General features: G+C 36.9%; 1 protein-coding gene across 1 annotated transcript in view; it reads left to right on the top strand.

Annotated features, from left to right (window-relative positions):
• LOC100655362 (complement factor H-related protein 1-like) overlaps window positions 1-18,060 on the top strand; it is a 30,166-nt gene extending 12,106 nt beyond the window's left edge. Inside the window, exons 3-7 of the mRNA XM_010591098.3 lie at window positions 9,306-9,500; window positions 10,310-10,486; window positions 13,688-13,864; window positions 16,833-17,015; window positions 17,774-18,060. Of these exons, the coding sequence (XP_010589400.1) occupies window positions 9,306-9,500; window positions 10,310-10,486; window positions 13,688-13,864; window positions 16,833-17,015; window positions 17,774-17,985 (944 nt within the window). The 3' untranslated portion in view covers window positions 17,986-18,060. The remainder of the gene's footprint in view (window positions 1-9,305; window positions 9,501-10,309; window positions 10,487-13,687; window positions 13,865-16,832; window positions 17,016-17,773) is intronic.
• Window positions 18,061-18,306: the final 246 nt, after the last annotated feature.

Below are 18,306 nucleotides of genomic sequence, written 5' to 3'. Positions count from 1 at the left end.
TGGAATTACTATATGATTAATCTCACATAAGCCTTGTACAAATCTCCTGCCCCAATTGTTGGATTTCTTAACAGGGAAAACTGTTGCAAGGACTGCTGCAAGGGTTTATTAAGCCTTTAGCCAAAAAGTCATGAATTATAAGAACAAGTCCTTCTTTGGCTTCTCTTTTTAAAGAGTGTTGAGTAATTTTAGGTAAAAGTTTAGAGGCATTTATTTGAAGTTCAATTGGTTCAGCTGACAGGATCCGACCAACATTGGTAGAATTATTAGCTCATAAACTTTTGGGTACCAAACAAAGACATTCCATAGAACTGGATAAAGTAGGAGAATGACGTTTCATACTGGTAGCCCAAGTGCTTGTAAACAGCAAAAGTCTTCTTCAGCGAAGGTATATTGTATCAAAGGGTCTATCTTTTGATTGGTTTCTGGTAAATCTAACATTTCTCCTGTTCCTTAGAATTTTATTTGAGAATCTCATTTGAGTAGTAAATTTACTGGAGTATCTAAGCTAGGCAAAAAGGGTGCCTGTCCTCTATAGGACCCAAAGACACAGAAAAAGGCTGGGAATGGGTTAAGATCTGTTCTTAATTAGTGACCCCCACGGCTCTTGTGGTTTTATTACTCTAGGGCAAGGCTTTTTTAAATTTGTGTAGTTTATTGCAGATAAGGTAAAACCTGTGTCAATTAAAATTTTGCATTGTTCTTCATTTATTTGAAGAGTAGTTTCTCCCTGAGAGGTCAGTGCTGCAACAGGAAAAGCCTCTGATTTGTCCTCACAGTCCCTTCATTCTATTTGCCCCTGGCCTACGTCTGGTGTTAGGTTGCCTAGTTTAATTTTTAGTTTTAAACATTCCCTTTTGAAATGTCTCAGTTTTTTACAATAGTATCAAAGAGCAAGTTACTGGGCCCAGTCTTAGCCATATGTCAGGTGGACCTGTTTTGTGCGGAGAAATTTTGAGGATGGGTATGTAACTGCTGTAATTACAGGGCCATAAGTTTGTTTAACATTAGCTCTCTGTTCAGCTTCCTCAGTCTTGTGTTCAAGAATTTCTAACAACTTATAAGCCAGAGTGGCTAACTGTGGCACGCCCTCTTTTTCCCAGTCCAATTTGATATGTTTGACTAACTCAGCTAGCTCCAGATGGAAGCCATCGACAAAAAGGAATTTGAAAGCAATATGGGATTCAGACTCTTCTAGCTTTAAGCAAGAGTTTTCTCAAAAAAGTTTAGTCAAGTGGTCCCCATGGTCATAAACATTTTCATCTTTACTTTGTTTGCAGCTCTCGACTCAATGTCACTGGGTTTTACTGGGAACCTTGTTCCAATCTACTTTTCAGAGGAAGACCTTTGGGATAGTTTCAATAAGGTTTGCAATAGTAGTTCTTGTATATGCTATTAGTTCCATGCCAGGAATGTTAGGCCAGATGCTTTGGGATTCTATAGGATTTTTCCATCGGGCCTTTTCCATCCACCTGTGAGTTGGAATTGACTTGATGGCAATGGGTTTGAGAGTCACCTGGCTTTATCAGTGAATTAAATTATGTAAATCTGCCAGTCCAGGTTCATAGATATCAGCCAAGATTCTAGATTCTTGAGTGAATTTTTGAGGATCTTCATGAGGATTAGGAAATTCTTTAACAATAGCACAATGTTCTGCTTTTGACCAAGGGGCAAAAGTAAATTGTGGTGGCTTTTGACCCTCTTAAGAATGTTTATTTTTAAAAGGCATTGCGCACATAGGTTTTACATCTTCTGGAGGTTCTTTGAGATAATAGGGGGGTTCAGTAGGGGGGTTTTCAGTGGAGGAGGTAGATCAAGAGGGTTACAGGGCAGTATCTGCTGGAGTGGCAGAGGTAGAGGAAGGCAACTGGGCATTGGAGGCTAGGGTGAACTACAGATGCCAGGGACTTCACCATTTGGACAAAGGAAGCCATTTTGGGAAAGGGAGCCCATCTTAGATATCTAGTGCTGCTAAACAGAAATACCACAGTTAGAAGGCTTTAATAAACAGTAGTTTATTTTCTCATGTATTAGGAGACTAGAATTCTTAGTTCAGGATGCCAGCTCCAGGGGGAGGCTTGCTCATTCTCTTGACTCTGGGGGAAGGTCTTTTTACCAATCTTGCCCTGGTCTAGGAGCTTCTCAGTGTTGGTACCCCAGGTCCAAGTATGCATTCTGCTCTTGGTGCTTCTTTCTTGGTGATGTGAGGTCTCTCTCTTCTTTGCTCACTTCTCTAGTTTGTATCTCAAAGACTGACTCAAGATACACCCAATCCTGTAGATTCAGTCCTGCTTCATTCACATAACTGCCCCTAATTCTGCCTCATAAAAATCATAGAAGTTAGGATTTACAACACAAATGATAAACACATCAGATGACAAAACGGAGGACAACCACACAATACTGGGAATCATGGCCTAGGGAAGTTGACACATTTTGGGGGGACACAATTCAATCCACGAGAGAGACATTTTGGGGAAGGGAGCTATTTTGACAAAGGGAGTAATTTTGGGAAGGGGAGGGTGTAGAAGCTTCTGCTGGTTGGGTACTCAGCAAGGTTACAGAGCTCTGACACTGTAATTCTTTAATTTGTTTAGCTGGTTTTGAAAGAACCTGCAAGGAGGCGAATTATCATTTTGATTTCTTTTGGAAGCTTCCATGTACCAATCAGAAAATACCTCCCATTGCTTTAGTTTTATTTGTAAGCCCATAGCCTCTAAGTTACTGTGCAAAAGGTTTAGTTAATTCAAATGACCCCCACAATAACTTTTGGTCTTTTAAACTTCCCTCTATAAGTGCATGCCAGCACTTAGTTTTGTAAGACTAAAGTGGACACATAATGCTTAGTCATAGAAGCTGCAGGAGTTAGCTTATGACCTTCTGCTTCACTCTTGAAAGTGACAATTTCCATCTTATGGGGAAACTTGCAAATATTAAATACTTAAATGCTCATGAAAAATCCTACAGTGTACCAGAAAGAGAAGGCAGTTCAATAACATAGACTGACCATGAGATATCAGTCCCATCAAACTTAATTTGATAATAGACCCAGAAAGATGCTCAGGAGATGAGCAGAAAATGAAGGTAAAGGGGAAAGATAGATGATAAATCTCTAGAAAGAGTAACTTCACAGTAAGTGGAGGCTTTGGCCTGAGAGGCTTACTTCCAGGGAACCCAGAGAACTGGAGGAGATGTTTCTGGGCACAAGGCACCCTTGCTGGTACCAGGGCGAGATGGTTCCATGACTTCTCAGGAATGCAGAAGATAATGTCCTTCAGAATCATGCCACCTACACCAATGAATGTCTAAGAGTAAGCACCCATACTTTACTCTGGTTAAAGTTGAGAGATTTATTGAAAGTAAAGAGACAGCTGGATCCAGGAAGAGACTGAATTCTATCCAGTGAAATTCAGCACTTCAAAATGGCCACACTGCAGTGATGTTTCATAAGGGAGGAACAAAGAACATGAAGTACACTACTTGATTGGTATTTACAAACTTAGATAACCAAAATACACTACTTGATTGGTAGTAGATTATTCTAAGGCAGGACATCTTGTGGCAGGGATTTGTAAGGCAGGACTTCCTGTAATGGAAGCTCATAAGGTGATTAGCTTAAAGGATATACATGTCTTTCTTAGATTGTTTACAGTGTGGTAACTGCAAGGGTATTTTTATGATGGGGGGTGGGTCTCAGTGTAGTTATGTCATCATTACTGGCCATTCCTTAGTTTCATGATTAGAACTGCACGGGAGATGGTTGTTGATAGGGTGAAAACGAAGCCAGCAACAAAGAAGTCATACCCAAACCTCGAGCTGGCCATTTCAGATTTATCTCAGGTATCTCAATTTTAAAAATTCCCTTACACAACCTCATTCTAACCAAAAATTGAAAACATCAGACAGTTAAACATTAGCTATCTAATGAGTGTTTTTTTTTTTTTTTTTAATGAGTGTGTAGTATATTTAATTGAATGTTTATGTTGAGGTTTAATGATATTGAAAACATTTGTGAATTTAGCTTTATGAAATATAATATTTTAATTGAAGTGTTTATGTATGATATAGATCTTTCATCTGGTATATTACAAATATCTCCTGCCAATATAAGGCTTATTTTATTTTAGTTTTACGATAATGCCTTTTGGTGGCCATGAATTAAAAATTATTACTGATGTCCAAATTATTTTTTTAAATAGTTAGTAGTCTTTTTTTTGTAATGAAATATTAGTCTACCACCAATGACTGAATATATTCCAGTATTCATTCTTCTCAGGTTTTATCTTTTAACTACACATTTAGGACCATTGATCTAACTTAAACTGATTTATTTGATGTGAGAAACAGGCCAAGGTTCAGTTTTATTTACCAGCCCAAATCCAGGTTGTTGCTCCAACACTTTCGGGAAAAACTTTTTTTTTTTTTTCACATCAAAATGCATCAGTTCATAAAACTAGTGATTTACATGTGTGGTTTTATTTCTGGACTCTTCTCTTCCATTGATCAATTTGTGTATCATTTTGTCACTACTACACAGTGTTAAACAAGTCTAACAAGTTGTTAATTCTACACCAGATATTGTGAATAATACATTGTAGAAATTATACATTCTTGCATTTTCCTCTGAAAAATACTGACTTTCTTCTAAGAACTTTATTCCTGGTGGTACACAATTATCCTGTGAAGACCCAGTTTTAGGTTTCACTAGGGTGGGTCTATTTCAAATTTGTCTTAGTCTAATGCATGCTCTTTAATCATTCCCTGGGACACGGCACTTTTAAGACATATTCCGTTCTTAGTTTCAAAAGGAATTATGAGAAATTAAATAAGCTCCCGTGCCCTTGAACTCCAAATTCTTTCACCCCGACATTGGAAATGGCTGAATTTGTCAATGTTTTCAGCTCTGCTACAGTTGGTTTTTACTGGACTCCTTGGAATTCACAATGCTCAGAATAGAGTCAGTAAATAATTTAAGGGGTGGTTGTATGCAGGACTTGGGGGGATTATCTTGATGGGGCTTCCTATTGTCCTGTATTTCTCTCCTCGGTTGGCACATATTTTTCCAGCCAGACTCAGACCTCCAAATTAACACAAAAACAATACTACTTATTTCTTTTAAGCTCTATTATCAACACACCATGAGGACTGACTTGTGCCATCAGTTGAAAAGACTGGAAAAGATGGATCTCACAGGTTGATTTTATTCTTTTAAAGGTTAGATGCTTTCCAATTTGTTCTTGCTTTCGGTAACTCGAGTAGTTACATTTATTTTGAGTATATACGTTTTATTCATAGAAATTTAGTCAGATTATAAACTATTCTGGAAGTCTTGATTATTCATAATTTTAAATATTTTTCAATACTTAGAAGTTATTGTAGTTAAACGTACATATAATTTTTAAAACATAACTCTATGACTTTGGTCAATGCTTTGCTTTCTCCACCTTCATAGTAATATTACATAAAAAATATTATATACCTAATACTAATTTACTGTTTGAAGGCAATTCTTTGTAGCAAAACAAGACAAATATATTTTGAAAGATATATATTTTTCATATAAATATATTTATCTCTCTTTCTATATATGTATATACATATATTTTCATATATATATGAAAATAAAGAATAAAAGCAATCAGTAAATCAGTGAGAGGACAGTCCAGTTAAAGGAAAGTGAACCTTGAGTGATATTCCTTCAATAGAAGGGAAATCATTGTATGTGTCAGAATATATTGTGCCATATAAAAATGGTGCCTCAAAGCACTTCAATTATTTTCATTTTAAAGAATGTTCTGAAACCCTTGAACTAGCTACTATGATCAAGTGTGAGTTTAAAAAAAAAAAAAGCAGTTTTCTTTCCTAACCCCATATAATACAGATGGTTGACAATAGTCCAAACATCCTAGTTGATTTTTAGAGACCACTAAGTAATGAAGTTGGGTGGAGGGAAGTACAGGACAGAAGAAAGTTCTAGTGACATAGCTTGGATTGTGAGGGCTAATCACAAATTATTCAATTGGCTGAGGAATAAGTTGACCTATTCTGAAGAAATATTTAATTTGGAGACAATTCATCCTGTTCCTACAGAAAGTTGTATACATGTATAAAAGGTGATGAATTAAAGAAATGATTGTGAAGCCACTGATGAGAATTACCTAGAGATTTTGCAAAACTCACTGAACTTTGATATTTACTTAGTGACCTCAATTTACTTAGTTATATTGTAGTGTACTTAATTTTACACTCACAGTTGATAACTGGTAATGAAGCTGATTTCAAACCCAAAACAGTACAATTGGAATATGTATATTTATATATCATTGGGATCATCTAACATGCTGTTTCTAATCAATGTCCTCCTCACCTTGTGGGTGTCCTGTGCTGAGGGACAAGGTAAGTTAAAAACATATACAAATATTCAGCTTCCCTCATAAATGTAGCTTTATGTTATATCTACTTTCACATATTTGCAGTTTGGAATGAATTGACTGGTAGGAATATTCTGTATTGTGGGATCACAATGAAGTATACGTTTGGCAGAAATTATAATAACCTAAAAGGAAAACAAACTAAGTCATGTTGTCTCTGTTTCCTGAGTTCCAAAGTATGAGAAGCCATTCAATACTGCTTATCGAGACATGTGAATATGCTCATAAAGCCTTAACTAGAACACATGTCACAAGAAAAGCCAGACTCTGACTTGGAAATATGTGAGCGACTTTTTGTTTATAATACAAGGAATTTCGGAGAGTGTAAATATTTTCATAAACTTCATTGCAATGACAGTTTCAGATTCATATGTCAACACCTCTCAAAATGTGATCTTGAGTATGTATATGTATTTCATAGCAATTAAACACTAATAAAGCTGTTAGAAGCCATGAACATTATCATCAATAGTTCAACAAAATTAGTGGCATGTAAAGTTATTATCTCTTTTAGCAAAAGTTAAAATATATTAATTTGTAGTGTAATACCAATACATTTTAATTTACTTTTCTGAGTTTATTGGCAAACATTGCATACATCAATAGATAATTTGAAACCATTAACTCTTTAGTACCTGATTTTCCTCCTTTGTTATCATAATATGGTGCTTAATATTTTCTATATTAATTATGAAGGACCCCTGGTTACGCAATGGTTAAGTGCTCCACTGCTCATCAGCAGGTCATAGGTTCAAACCTACCAGCCACTCCACAGGAGAAAAGACCTAGCTATCTGCTCCCATGAAGATTACAGCCTAGAAAACCCTGTGGAGCTGTTCTATACTGTCCTATACGTCCACTCTGTGTCAGAATTGGCTCAATGGCACACAACAACAACAATATTAATTGTATATTTGTAAACAGTTTTAAGTTTCCCCTTTAAAAGCACCACAGTCATCCAGTTCAACTAGATTGAGGGCTCTGTCAACAGTGTACTTGCTGAGGAACCTAGCTGATGTGTAATTTGATTGTCTTTTTCCTGATTCCCAAGTGTATGCTAAAAGGTCTGTCTTCTGTTAGAGGTGGGAATAAAAGGATACTTCTAAATACAAGATATACATAAGAATGTGTCAACTTGTACGTGACCAGTGGAATTTGGACAAAGCCTGCCTGTGATTCCAGCTGAAAACTAGACTTTTTCAGTAAACTCTCTCTAAAGGTGGTCTTTAAGAAAACTACCCACTTAGTAAAAGGACACATGCTCAGAGATAAAAGTATTTTTATGTATCCAGTAACACAGTATTTATTGAGCAATACATTGTTTCGTGCTGCAATACCAAAACTGGAAAGAGATAACAAACAAAAAATCACATCCATGTTTCACAGCACTTCTCTTAAGAGATAAAACATTTTAACAATGAAAAATATGTACCTCAAAAAATATATACATCAAAGGATAAGACTCTATCAACATTCACAGATAAGTGAAATGATTCTCAACTCCTGAATTGGGTAGCTAGATGCCAGAGGTTTAAACACAGAAGTTGTGCCTGGCATATATTAATCACTTTAGAAATCTCTGCCAAACACTCCTGAGTGAGCTTGGGGAAGGATTATTAGATTGAGATCAGTGGCAGACGGAGAGATTACTCTGAGCAGCGGAAACAAGGGGAAACAAGACCATGTGTGGCTACTTATGAAGAATATAATACTGTAATTTGCTTGAACTTTAGAATTTCTGAATGAGTTCTGTGCTGTTAAGGTGATTCTGGTGCATACAGACACTATAGGACAGAGTAGAACAGACCGGTTGGATTTCCTAGATTAATCTTTCCTGGAGCAGATTGCCAGGTCTTTTCTCCTGAAGAGCAGTTGGTGGGTTCAAACTGAGGACCTTCTTGGTTAGCCGAGTGCTTTAACCATTGCATCACGAGGGCTCCTTTGAATGAAAATAACCAGGGACAACACTTGAAATTCCACTATCAGTTTATCTTTCCCCTCACCCACACCTCTCAAAGTGATGCCATTCTCATTTTTATTTTCAGATACACAGCCTCATATTTTACAGTGTTTCCTCTCACATCATCTAAGAGCTTTAGTTATTTGGGAACATCAACCTTGACAACTACCAAATGGAGAAAAATGCATTTCCTGGGATAACTTCTTTGTTAGTTGAATTGCTACATGTACCTTTTTCAAGCAAGGACAAAACAGATAAAAATAGAATGAAACAGACAAAAAATAAGGAAAAATGTGCTATTTTGATATAAGGACTTGAGCTTGAGAAGCATACCAGCCTCATTTTCTGAAAAGCACTCTAAAAAGGAATGATAATATTTATACATTTCCAATAAAGGGTAGTGATAATCACTCAAAAATGTAGAAACATACATAAATATTTCTAGAGGACCTTCATCAGAATTTAGTAATTATATCTTTGTTATTTTCTTTTTCTGATTTTTTAAATGAATATTTTATACTCAAATTCTCTTTGCTGAAAATGGGAAAGGTAAAGCAAGTGACAGATAAAGGAAAGAAATGGAGAACTATAAATAGCACGATACTTCTTAGGCTTGCAAAGTCTAATACATGGAATCACCTTTACCCTCTTCCTCTGAATTTACATTTTTGTGTGATTTTAATCTTGTAGGTACTTAGAAAAGATATATTATGCTACTCCAAAACTGACCTCCTCAAACAGCTTTGTAGGTTTAGAAATAGATTTTCCCAGTCCCCAGATAACTAATAAAAAAATAATAATAATAATACAAGTGGACAAATTCAGCTAAGTATAATAACAGCATTATCAATGTCATTATTTAAATAATGTTATTATTTTTCATTAATGTACGTATGACTTTTGTTTTTTCCAAGAGAGAACTTGCAATTTTCCAGAAATTAAACATGGAAAAACATATGGTGAAAATCAACCTAAACGAACCTTCCCAGTTGCTATGGGAAAATATTTGTACTATACCTGTGATCATAGCTACTTGTCTGCTTCACAGTCTCTCTGGACTCGAATAACCTGCACAGAGGAAGGCTGGTCACCAATACCAAAGTGTCGCAGTGAGTAAATGCTCTCACCATTATCTGGAAGAATCATTCATGAGTGGAGTGAGATGTCCCAGAAGGGACCAGAGAGTCTTCATAATCGTAGGGGTGGGGCCAGATGAGCTAGAAAAGTAATATGTCATTCTTCTCCTTTTCATAAGGAGTTGTTCATGTCAATCTAATGAGAAAGAATATATATATACACAGATATAAATACAAATATCTAAGTTTTAAAACCTACTTTTAAAGACAATCATTTTAACTGCTAATATTTAAACTGATTTTATAATGTGTGAACACAGCTTTTTTCAAGACACTCCATTTTTCTGCATAATATTTGATGTAAATTTGATAGTTTTGAATATTCAAGGTGCAATTTTGTTTATACTATTTGCTCTATTTTTGTTTTCCATTTATCACATCTTTTTGTTCCTTAAAATTATTTGTGTTATTCTTTCCATGAGTGTAGAGAAAAGGCAGAAAGTGAAAAAGAGAGCATCCTGACAGAGAAAACTGAGGTGTCACACTTAGGAGATCAAAGTCTTCTGCCTCCACCTCTGGAAGGCAATTCATGAGAATCAAAAGAGAAATAAAGATAGTAGCTTTTTTAATATCTAAAAATCTCTTACAAGTAAAAACTGCTTTCTATTATAAACCAAAGATTGATGGAATTGCATATTTATTTTTTTTAACATGCATAAACTAATCTTTATGTAGCTAGTTTTTACATACGATTTCTCTTTTGAAGATTGTGCAATGTTATACTTTCTAAATTCTATGTTATATATTAGTCATCTTTTGGGTCTTTTTTTTTGGGTCTTTAGGGCAGTGCTTTTTTCCTTCGGTGGAAAATGGGCATTCTTCGTCTTCAGGACAAATACACCTGGAAGGTGACACTGTGCAAATTTTATGTGACACGGGCTACAAACTTGCCAATGATCAGAGCAGCATTACATGTATGGAAGATGACTGGTCCTCTCCTCCCAAATGCAGCACTGCCGGTAAGTAAAATACTGTCCTCTAAGTGCCAGGTACGTTTTTGACTTTATAAAGAAATAACTGTATTAAATATATGCATTATTGCTTTTCTTGTCACTGTAACCTTTTCAGTCTATGGTTCCAATTGTCTAAGTAGGTATACAAATCTTTGGCTAGTCACTAGAAAATCAATGTATCTACTGTCATAAATTAAATACATGTAATAACAGAAAACGCTAGGCAAGAGTATAGTGAAAACCCTTGAAAGATACTGATGTTTCAGTAATTCGAATTTAATGTGTACAGTGAAATTATGGAAAATAAGACTACATTAAAGGTTAAATTAAAATTTTAAATAGATCCATAGTTAAAATATCGAATTTGTAGTATCATATGACTAATTACCATAGTTGTTTGTCATTTACCTAATTAAAAAATCCGCTGCCATTGAGTTCATTCAGACTTACAGAGATCCTCCCGGACAGACCAGAGCTGCCCCTTAGGGTTTCGAGGGGAGCAGCAGCTGGTGGATCCGAACCACTGATCTTTTGGTCAGCAGTCAAACGCTTAATCACCGCGCCACCAGGGCCCCTAAGAATCCTGAGAGTTTTGATTCGCGCCCCCCTCGCCGTCCTCCCCAGGAAGGCCCCCGCTGACAGGGCACACATCCCCAAAGGGCGCCTGGAGCCGGCCAGAAGAAACGACAAAACCAGACTCCTGAAAGGCCAGAATGATTCAGGGGCCGGGACCCGTCCACTCCCAGCCCTAGAGGGGCGAGCAGGACGCGTGCACCAGACCAAGGAGGAGAGGCCGTTCCGGGAGGGCCTGTCGGCTACACGCCGCCCAGGGGCAGTGGCGGTGGGCGCGGAGGGGACTGGGGAATCTTCGGTCGCCCGGGAAGCTATACACGCTAGGGCGCGGCCCGGATGGGAAGTCGGATCGACGACGAGACGAGGACAGGCGGCGGAGGGGGCGGGGGGCACCGGAAAGGTGGTGGCGCGGTGGGGGCAGTGGCACCCCAACAGCCCACCCCGGTCGCGGAAGCCCACGGACCCTCCGGCAAGCCTCGCGCGCTCCACGGCCGCACACCGCTGACTAGACCGGCACGCGCGGGGCCCTGACCCGGTCCAAGAGACCATCGCCGGCGGACACCATAGGCCGGGGAGGCCGGGAGCGACACCCAACGTGGAGAGGCCGGTTTCGGCCCCGGACCGGGGGCCACGCGGGACCACGGTGGATCGACGGCGGCGACGGAGGTGGGGGCGCGCGGAAGGGAGGCGGGAGCGCGCCGACGCCCTGGGAAAGCCTCGGACCGAATCGGTCGCCAGGAAGACGCACCGTGGTCTCATCGCCAGAGCATGAGTCCGGGGCGGCCCCATGACGCACGGAACGCCAGTTGGCCTCTGTAACCCGGAAAACCTCCCAGGGCCCGGCCCCAAGGGCGGGGGCCCCGCTGCGGAGGACCCCCGGTACGTCCATCCATCTGGTCCGGATTGTCCGAAATTACCCACATTTGCCAATGCCATACTCAAAGACCCGGAAAAACAATCGTATAGGTCAGGAGAACAAGTAGAGTATGAATGTGAAAAAGATTTCCAGTTAGATGGGTCACATACTGTAAAGTGCATCAAGAGCAGATGGATAGGTAGTCCGACATGCAGAGGTACTTTAAGTTTTTAAAGTTTATTTGTGAAAGTGTTTTAGGCAATAAAATATAGAATTATTTATCTGTCACTTTTAAAAAATGAGTTTAGATTGAGAGATGATATTGCATAACTAACGGTTAGTCTTCTATCCCAATGGTTCTCAAAGAGTGGTCCCTGAACTAGCAGCGTCAGCGTTTTCTGGGTAATTGTTATACATATAAATTCATGGGTCCACCCCAGACCTACTGAATCAGAAATTCTGGGAGAGGCTGTTTTAACAAGCCTTACAGAAGATCATCAGGAGCCCTGATGGCACAGTGGGCTACTAAGCACATAGTGGGCAGTTGGAACCCTCCAGTCACTTTGCAGGAGAAAGATGTGGCAGTCTGCTTCCATAAAGACTACATACAGTCTTGGAAACCCTATGGGGCAGTTCTACTCCATCCTATAGAGAGTTCTTATGAGTTAGAATCCACTGGATGGCAATGTGTTTTGTTTTGCCTTTTTTTTTTTCAGTACAGAAGATTATACACACACTTTCATTTGGGAACCAAGGCTGTAACCTACTATTGCTTCATGTGTACCTGAAACTCTGAAGAATTATGCAATGTGCATTATTGTATCATTAAACATTTGCCGAATAAAATTAATAGAGTTGTTTTTATAAATGATAGATTTATTTTTCTATTATTTTATTCATCTCCTGTTTGAATACTTTCAATTAATCATTTTTCTCTTTCTTTAAATTTGTTATTCTTCAAAGCCAGCTCTTAGCTCTTGACTTATTCTGTAAGGAAGTGTATACAGATACTATGTTTCTGAGAGGCTAAAATTATGATTAATAAGCAGAATAATTGCAAATACAAATCTGATGTCACATAATCTCTTTTTCCTAATTTTTTTATGGTTTCTAAATTCCTCAGAAATTTTGCATATTATGCTTGTTTTTTGCCTCATTTTAATCTGTCTATTGATCTGGTATCTCCAAAAATCGTATCTTTTATATATATATATATATGTGTGTGTGTGTGTGTGTGTGTGTGTGTGTGTATGTATTTAGATTCTGGAGGAAAATGTGGGCCCCCTCCACCTATTGAAAATGGAGACATAATTTCATTCCCATTACCCACGTACACTCAAGGATCAACAGTTGAGTACCAGTGTTGGGTCTTCTATGAACTTAAGGGTGACAAACATATAACATGTAGAAATGGACAGTGGTCAGAACCACCAAAATGCTTAGGTAAGTACTTCAGTATTCTCCTGGATCCTGGGAAAATCAGAGTAATGAGCATGAAGTTATATGACATTTACTAAATTCCAAGATAGTCCAGGACATCTCTTGTTTTCACTGGTATCTGAAGATAAATGAGAGATTTAAGGATGTGGAAATTTAATGTTACAGTGTACATTTTTTTAACCTACTTTTCCTCAATCTTATGTATATGTTTTTTTTACTTTATCTTGATAGGTTATCTATTGTTTTGAAAGGTCCTTTGAAAAAAACTTGCAATTTCATTTATTGATTTGTTACTCAAAATGAACCCTAATGAAGAGACTATTTTTCTTTCTATTCAGATATTTCTTGTGGGAATCCACCCGAAGTGAAAAATGCTAATATTATCTCAGAACAGAAAACTAGGTATCCACCTGGGGAGAGAGTGCGTTATGAATGTAACAAACCTTATTCCCTGTATGGGGAGGTAGAAGTGATGTGTCTGAGAGGAACCTGGACAGAACCACCTGAGTGCAAAGGTAGAATATCTTATTTCAGAAAAATACTGTAGAGAGATAGTAGCAATAACGTGTTGATATAACTATGTAGTAAAGTATTGCTTGTGGAATATATTTGTTCAAATGCAAATAAAATTATAATGCTTAAAATCTAATTCTTTTTGTGGACTGAGCCAGGTAATACGATTTATTTGTGTACGAAAAATTTGACCCTATTAAATGAATAGTTTGAACCTTAGAAAATCTGTTATCTTCAGCAGGAAGACACTGAGTTATTTCCTGAAGAATAAATGTATAAAAGACAGTTTATATAAGTTTGACAGGTCTCTAAGAAGTGGAATAGACAGCTAGGGAGTGATCATAGGAAGTGATACAAATTTAGACACCTGCAGCAGGTAGATTATAATTACAAGTGTGTGACTGACTAAGCTCATCTAGGCAATTAGTGTTTCTAGAAAATGAAGTCTGAACAGTTAGTCATGGACATGCCAACAGTTAGGATTTAAAAGAAGAGGAGCCAGTAATGGAGTTTTTTTTAATCTTTGCCTGGTGTATTTATTTCCATGCTTTGGCTTGAAACTACCAGTGTTTTTAGGTTTGAAGTGAGTTTTTATAGACAGCATATAGTTGGGTCTCACTCTTATTCATCCAGTTATTCTCAATCTTTTAACTGGTGTATTTGGGCTTTTTGCATTTAAAGTAATTATTGATTTGTTAGGGCATATGTCTGACATTTTGTTTGTGTTGTGTTTGGTTCCTCTGTTTCTCATTCCTATTTCAATTTTCTTGACTTCCTTGTTTCTTGAATATTTAAAAAAATTTTTCATTTTGATTTATCTGTATTGCCTTTTAGCATATCTCTTTTATTAAAAAAATTTGTTTTTCTTTGTATAGTTGTTTTATCCAGTGGTTGTGCTCTGGAATACAATATACATATGTAATTTACGTCTACTTGTATTGGTATTTCACTACTTCAAAGAAAGTGTCTAAATTTTACTTCCATTTTGCCCAGTTACTCCATTTACCCTCACCACATTTTTAATAGAAATGTCTTAAGTACTTCCTGTGCATACACTGAGCACAACATCAGATGATAAAATTTTGTTTCAACAGTGAAAATCAAACAAACTCATGAGGAGAAAGAGAGTCTAGTATATTTACTCCTGTTATTTTTTATCTACTCCATTTTTCTTTCTTCTTCCTGAGGCCTCAGTTGTCCTTCTGTTTTTCTTTCTAGTTGAAGAAATTAATTTAACCATTCTTTAAGGATAGGCCTGCTGGAGACAAATTCTCCTAGTTTTCCTTTGTCTGAGAATGTCTTTATTTCCCATTATTCCTAAGGATGGTGTTACTGCATATAGAATTTGTGGTAGACAGTTCCTTTCTTTCAGAGTTTGAAAAATGTTGTATCACTTCCTTCTGACCTCCGTTGATTTCAGATGAAATAACCCATTTTCTTTTGAATCCTTCTTCCCTTTTAGGTCACATATAATGTCTCTCTAGCTGCTTTCCAGATTTTTTTTCTTTTACTTTACTTTTCAGCTATTTGATTATGATGTGTCTTGTCACAAATTGCTCTGAGTTTATCTTGTTTGAAGTTCATTCAGCTTCTTGAATATGCAGGTTTATGCTTTATGCCCAATTTGGGAAATTTTCATCCATTTTATTTTGAATATTTTTTTATCCCACTCCACACTTTCTTCCCTTTTTATGGCAGTCCAAAATTTTTCTATTTTCCCACAGCAACCTGAAACTCTGTTTACTTTTGTTTGTTTCTTTTCCCTCTATTTTTACATTGGTTAATATTTATTATTTTATAATCAAGTTTTGGAGTCACTCCTCTGTTATCTCCAATCAGTTTTGAACTCAGTGAATTTTTCAGAATGTTAGTATATTTTTTAGTTACATAATCCCCATTAGATTTTAACAATCCTTCTTAGTTAATTTCAACATCTGAGTCGTCTCAGTGTTGGCATTTGTTGATTGTCTTTTCTCTTTTGAGTTTTTCCCCAGTCTTGATATTATGTGTGATTTTCAATTGTATCCTGTACATTTTGGGTATTATGTTTTGAACTCTGAATTCTATTTAAATCTGATATTTTAATAGACCTCCATTACTGCCATGCAGGGTGCAAACCAGGCTTCCCACTTGGCCTCATTGACACCATGGAAAGGGAACAGGTGCCTTGTTACCTCAGGGTGTGAGTGGAAGTCTAGGCCACTCACTCAGCCCTGATGATCATGGGAGAGGGGAAGATGGTCTTTATCTCTTCTATGGTGAGTTTCTAGTGTAGTCAGGGTATTGTTAAAAAGATTTCTGTCTTACGAGGCAGCTCCTTTCCGCAGCCTCTGGTTAGAGAAACAGAGTCTTCTTGGAACTATTCTGTCTGAACTGGATATCAATTCTGGGTTACAGTCTTCTCCAGTGCCCAGTTCAGGATATACAGGAGACAAAAAGAAAACCCAGATAACTCACTATCATATGGTTCCTTGCACCAAGGTCCACCTTCTTCTCTTCATCTTTCAGGGTGTTCTTACTTTGGTTTTATATAATATGTCAAAGATTTTTAGTTATACTTAGCAGAAATACAAATACACATTTTTTATTCGTTGAATTTTTGCAAGGAATTGATGTTTCTCTTGTAAGAAAAAAAAATGACTAGAGACCCAGTAGACACTTCTCTATGTTATATAACAGAAAGGAAAAAATTCCTTTGTTTATCTTAGCTATGAATTTGTCTGAATATATTCATGAAGAAAAAAAATGTACTGTAATACTGCAAAGCAGACACGTTAATTAGTGTTTTAAAGTAGAATAAAAGGAAGAACTGAGAACTGTTATAGCTCTCAAATTATACGATTAGAATTTCTTCAGTGAATCATTTCTTTCCTCAGAAATTCTACATACTGTGCTTGATTGTATTTTGCCTGGTATCTCAATAAATCATATAGCATATATATAAAAAAATATATGTATGTATATATTTAGATTCTGAAGGAAAATGTGGGTTCCCTCCACCTATTGAAAATGGAGACATAATTTCATTCCCATTACCCACGTATGCTCAAGGATCAACAGTTGAGTACCAATGCCAGGCCTTCTATGAACTTCGGGGTGACAAATATATAAGGTGTAGAAATGGACAGTGGTCAGAACCACCAAAATGCTTAGGTAAGTACTTCAGTATTCTCCTGGATCCTGGGAAAATCAAAGCAATGAGCATGATGTTCTGCGATTTATAATATATTTTATGAATTGGTGAAGAACTATTATGAATACTTGACTACCAAATACTGATAAAGTAAAACCTGTTGCTGTCGAGTCAGTTTTTACTCACTGCAACTCCACATGTTACAGAGTAGAACTGCTCCGTAGTGTTTTCCAATGTTAATATGTGAGGATATGAAGTTTTGGAAATTCTTACCGAAACATAGGATATGAAAGTTTCTTTAGTGCAAAACTCTTAATATGATAATTCATGTTATGATTCTCTGATAATAACATCTGGTTATCACTCAGTAAATATAGTATGTCATTTTTGTATTATTTACTCATTTCAAGTTCCTTGGGTGGCGCACACAATTTACACTGATCTACAAACCTAACGGTTTGAGTCCACCAAGCATTGCTGTGAAAGAAAGACCTGGCAATCTGCTTCTGTAAAGATTACAGCCAAGAAAACCTATGAGACAATTCTATGCTGTAACATATGGGGTTGGAATTGACTTAACAAGTCACAGTTGAATTGACTTGACTACAATAGGTTATTTAGGTTTACCATTTTCACAGTATTTAAATATACATGGTGATTTTTCACACAGTTTGGAAAGATTTAAATAATTCCTAAACCATAATCTAACATCCTGCTTGAAACTCTTAAAGTCTATGAAAGTAATTCTTTGTGTACTAATTTTTGTTTTTTGTTTCAGAAGCATGTGTAATATCAGAAGAAATGATGGAAAAACATAATATAAAGTTGAAATGGAAATATGACAAAAAAATTTATTTAAAAACAAATGATACTGTTGAATTTACTTGTAAACGGGGATATACGGAAAAGACGCCAAGAGCAACTTTTCGAACAACTTGTCAGGAAGGGAAGCTGAAGTATCCCAGTTGTGAAAAATCATACTTTGGTTAAAACGCGCTTATATAATCGATATACATACATATCCTCGATTTTGTATTATTAATCTAGTTTTTACAATCTTATTTTCTAAATGTTGTCATTTTTATTCGTAAATTAGAGTTTGCATTAAGTATTAAGTGAATGATGTAATTATAATTTGAGAGACCAATATCTGACACTAAAATCACCATATTAAAACTTGGCAAACCATAAAGCTATGTGTCCTGTTCCTAAAACATCCTTGGCAAGAAATTAGAGGGACTTATTTCAGTACATCACTTTCCTAAGTCTCAAAGTTTTCAACAAAACGTCTGAGGATTTCTGAGACGCTCT

This window comes from Loxodonta africana, chromosome 25, assembly GCF_030014295.1.
Source record: "Loxodonta africana isolate mLoxAfr1 chromosome 25, mLoxAfr1.hap2, whole genome shotgun sequence".
Classification (NCBI taxonomy): domain Eukaryota; kingdom Metazoa; phylum Chordata; class Mammalia; order Proboscidea; family Elephantidae; genus Loxodonta; species Loxodonta africana.
Note: the sequence above shows the minus strand (reverse complement) of the source record. Positions and strands in the feature narration are given on the sequence as shown.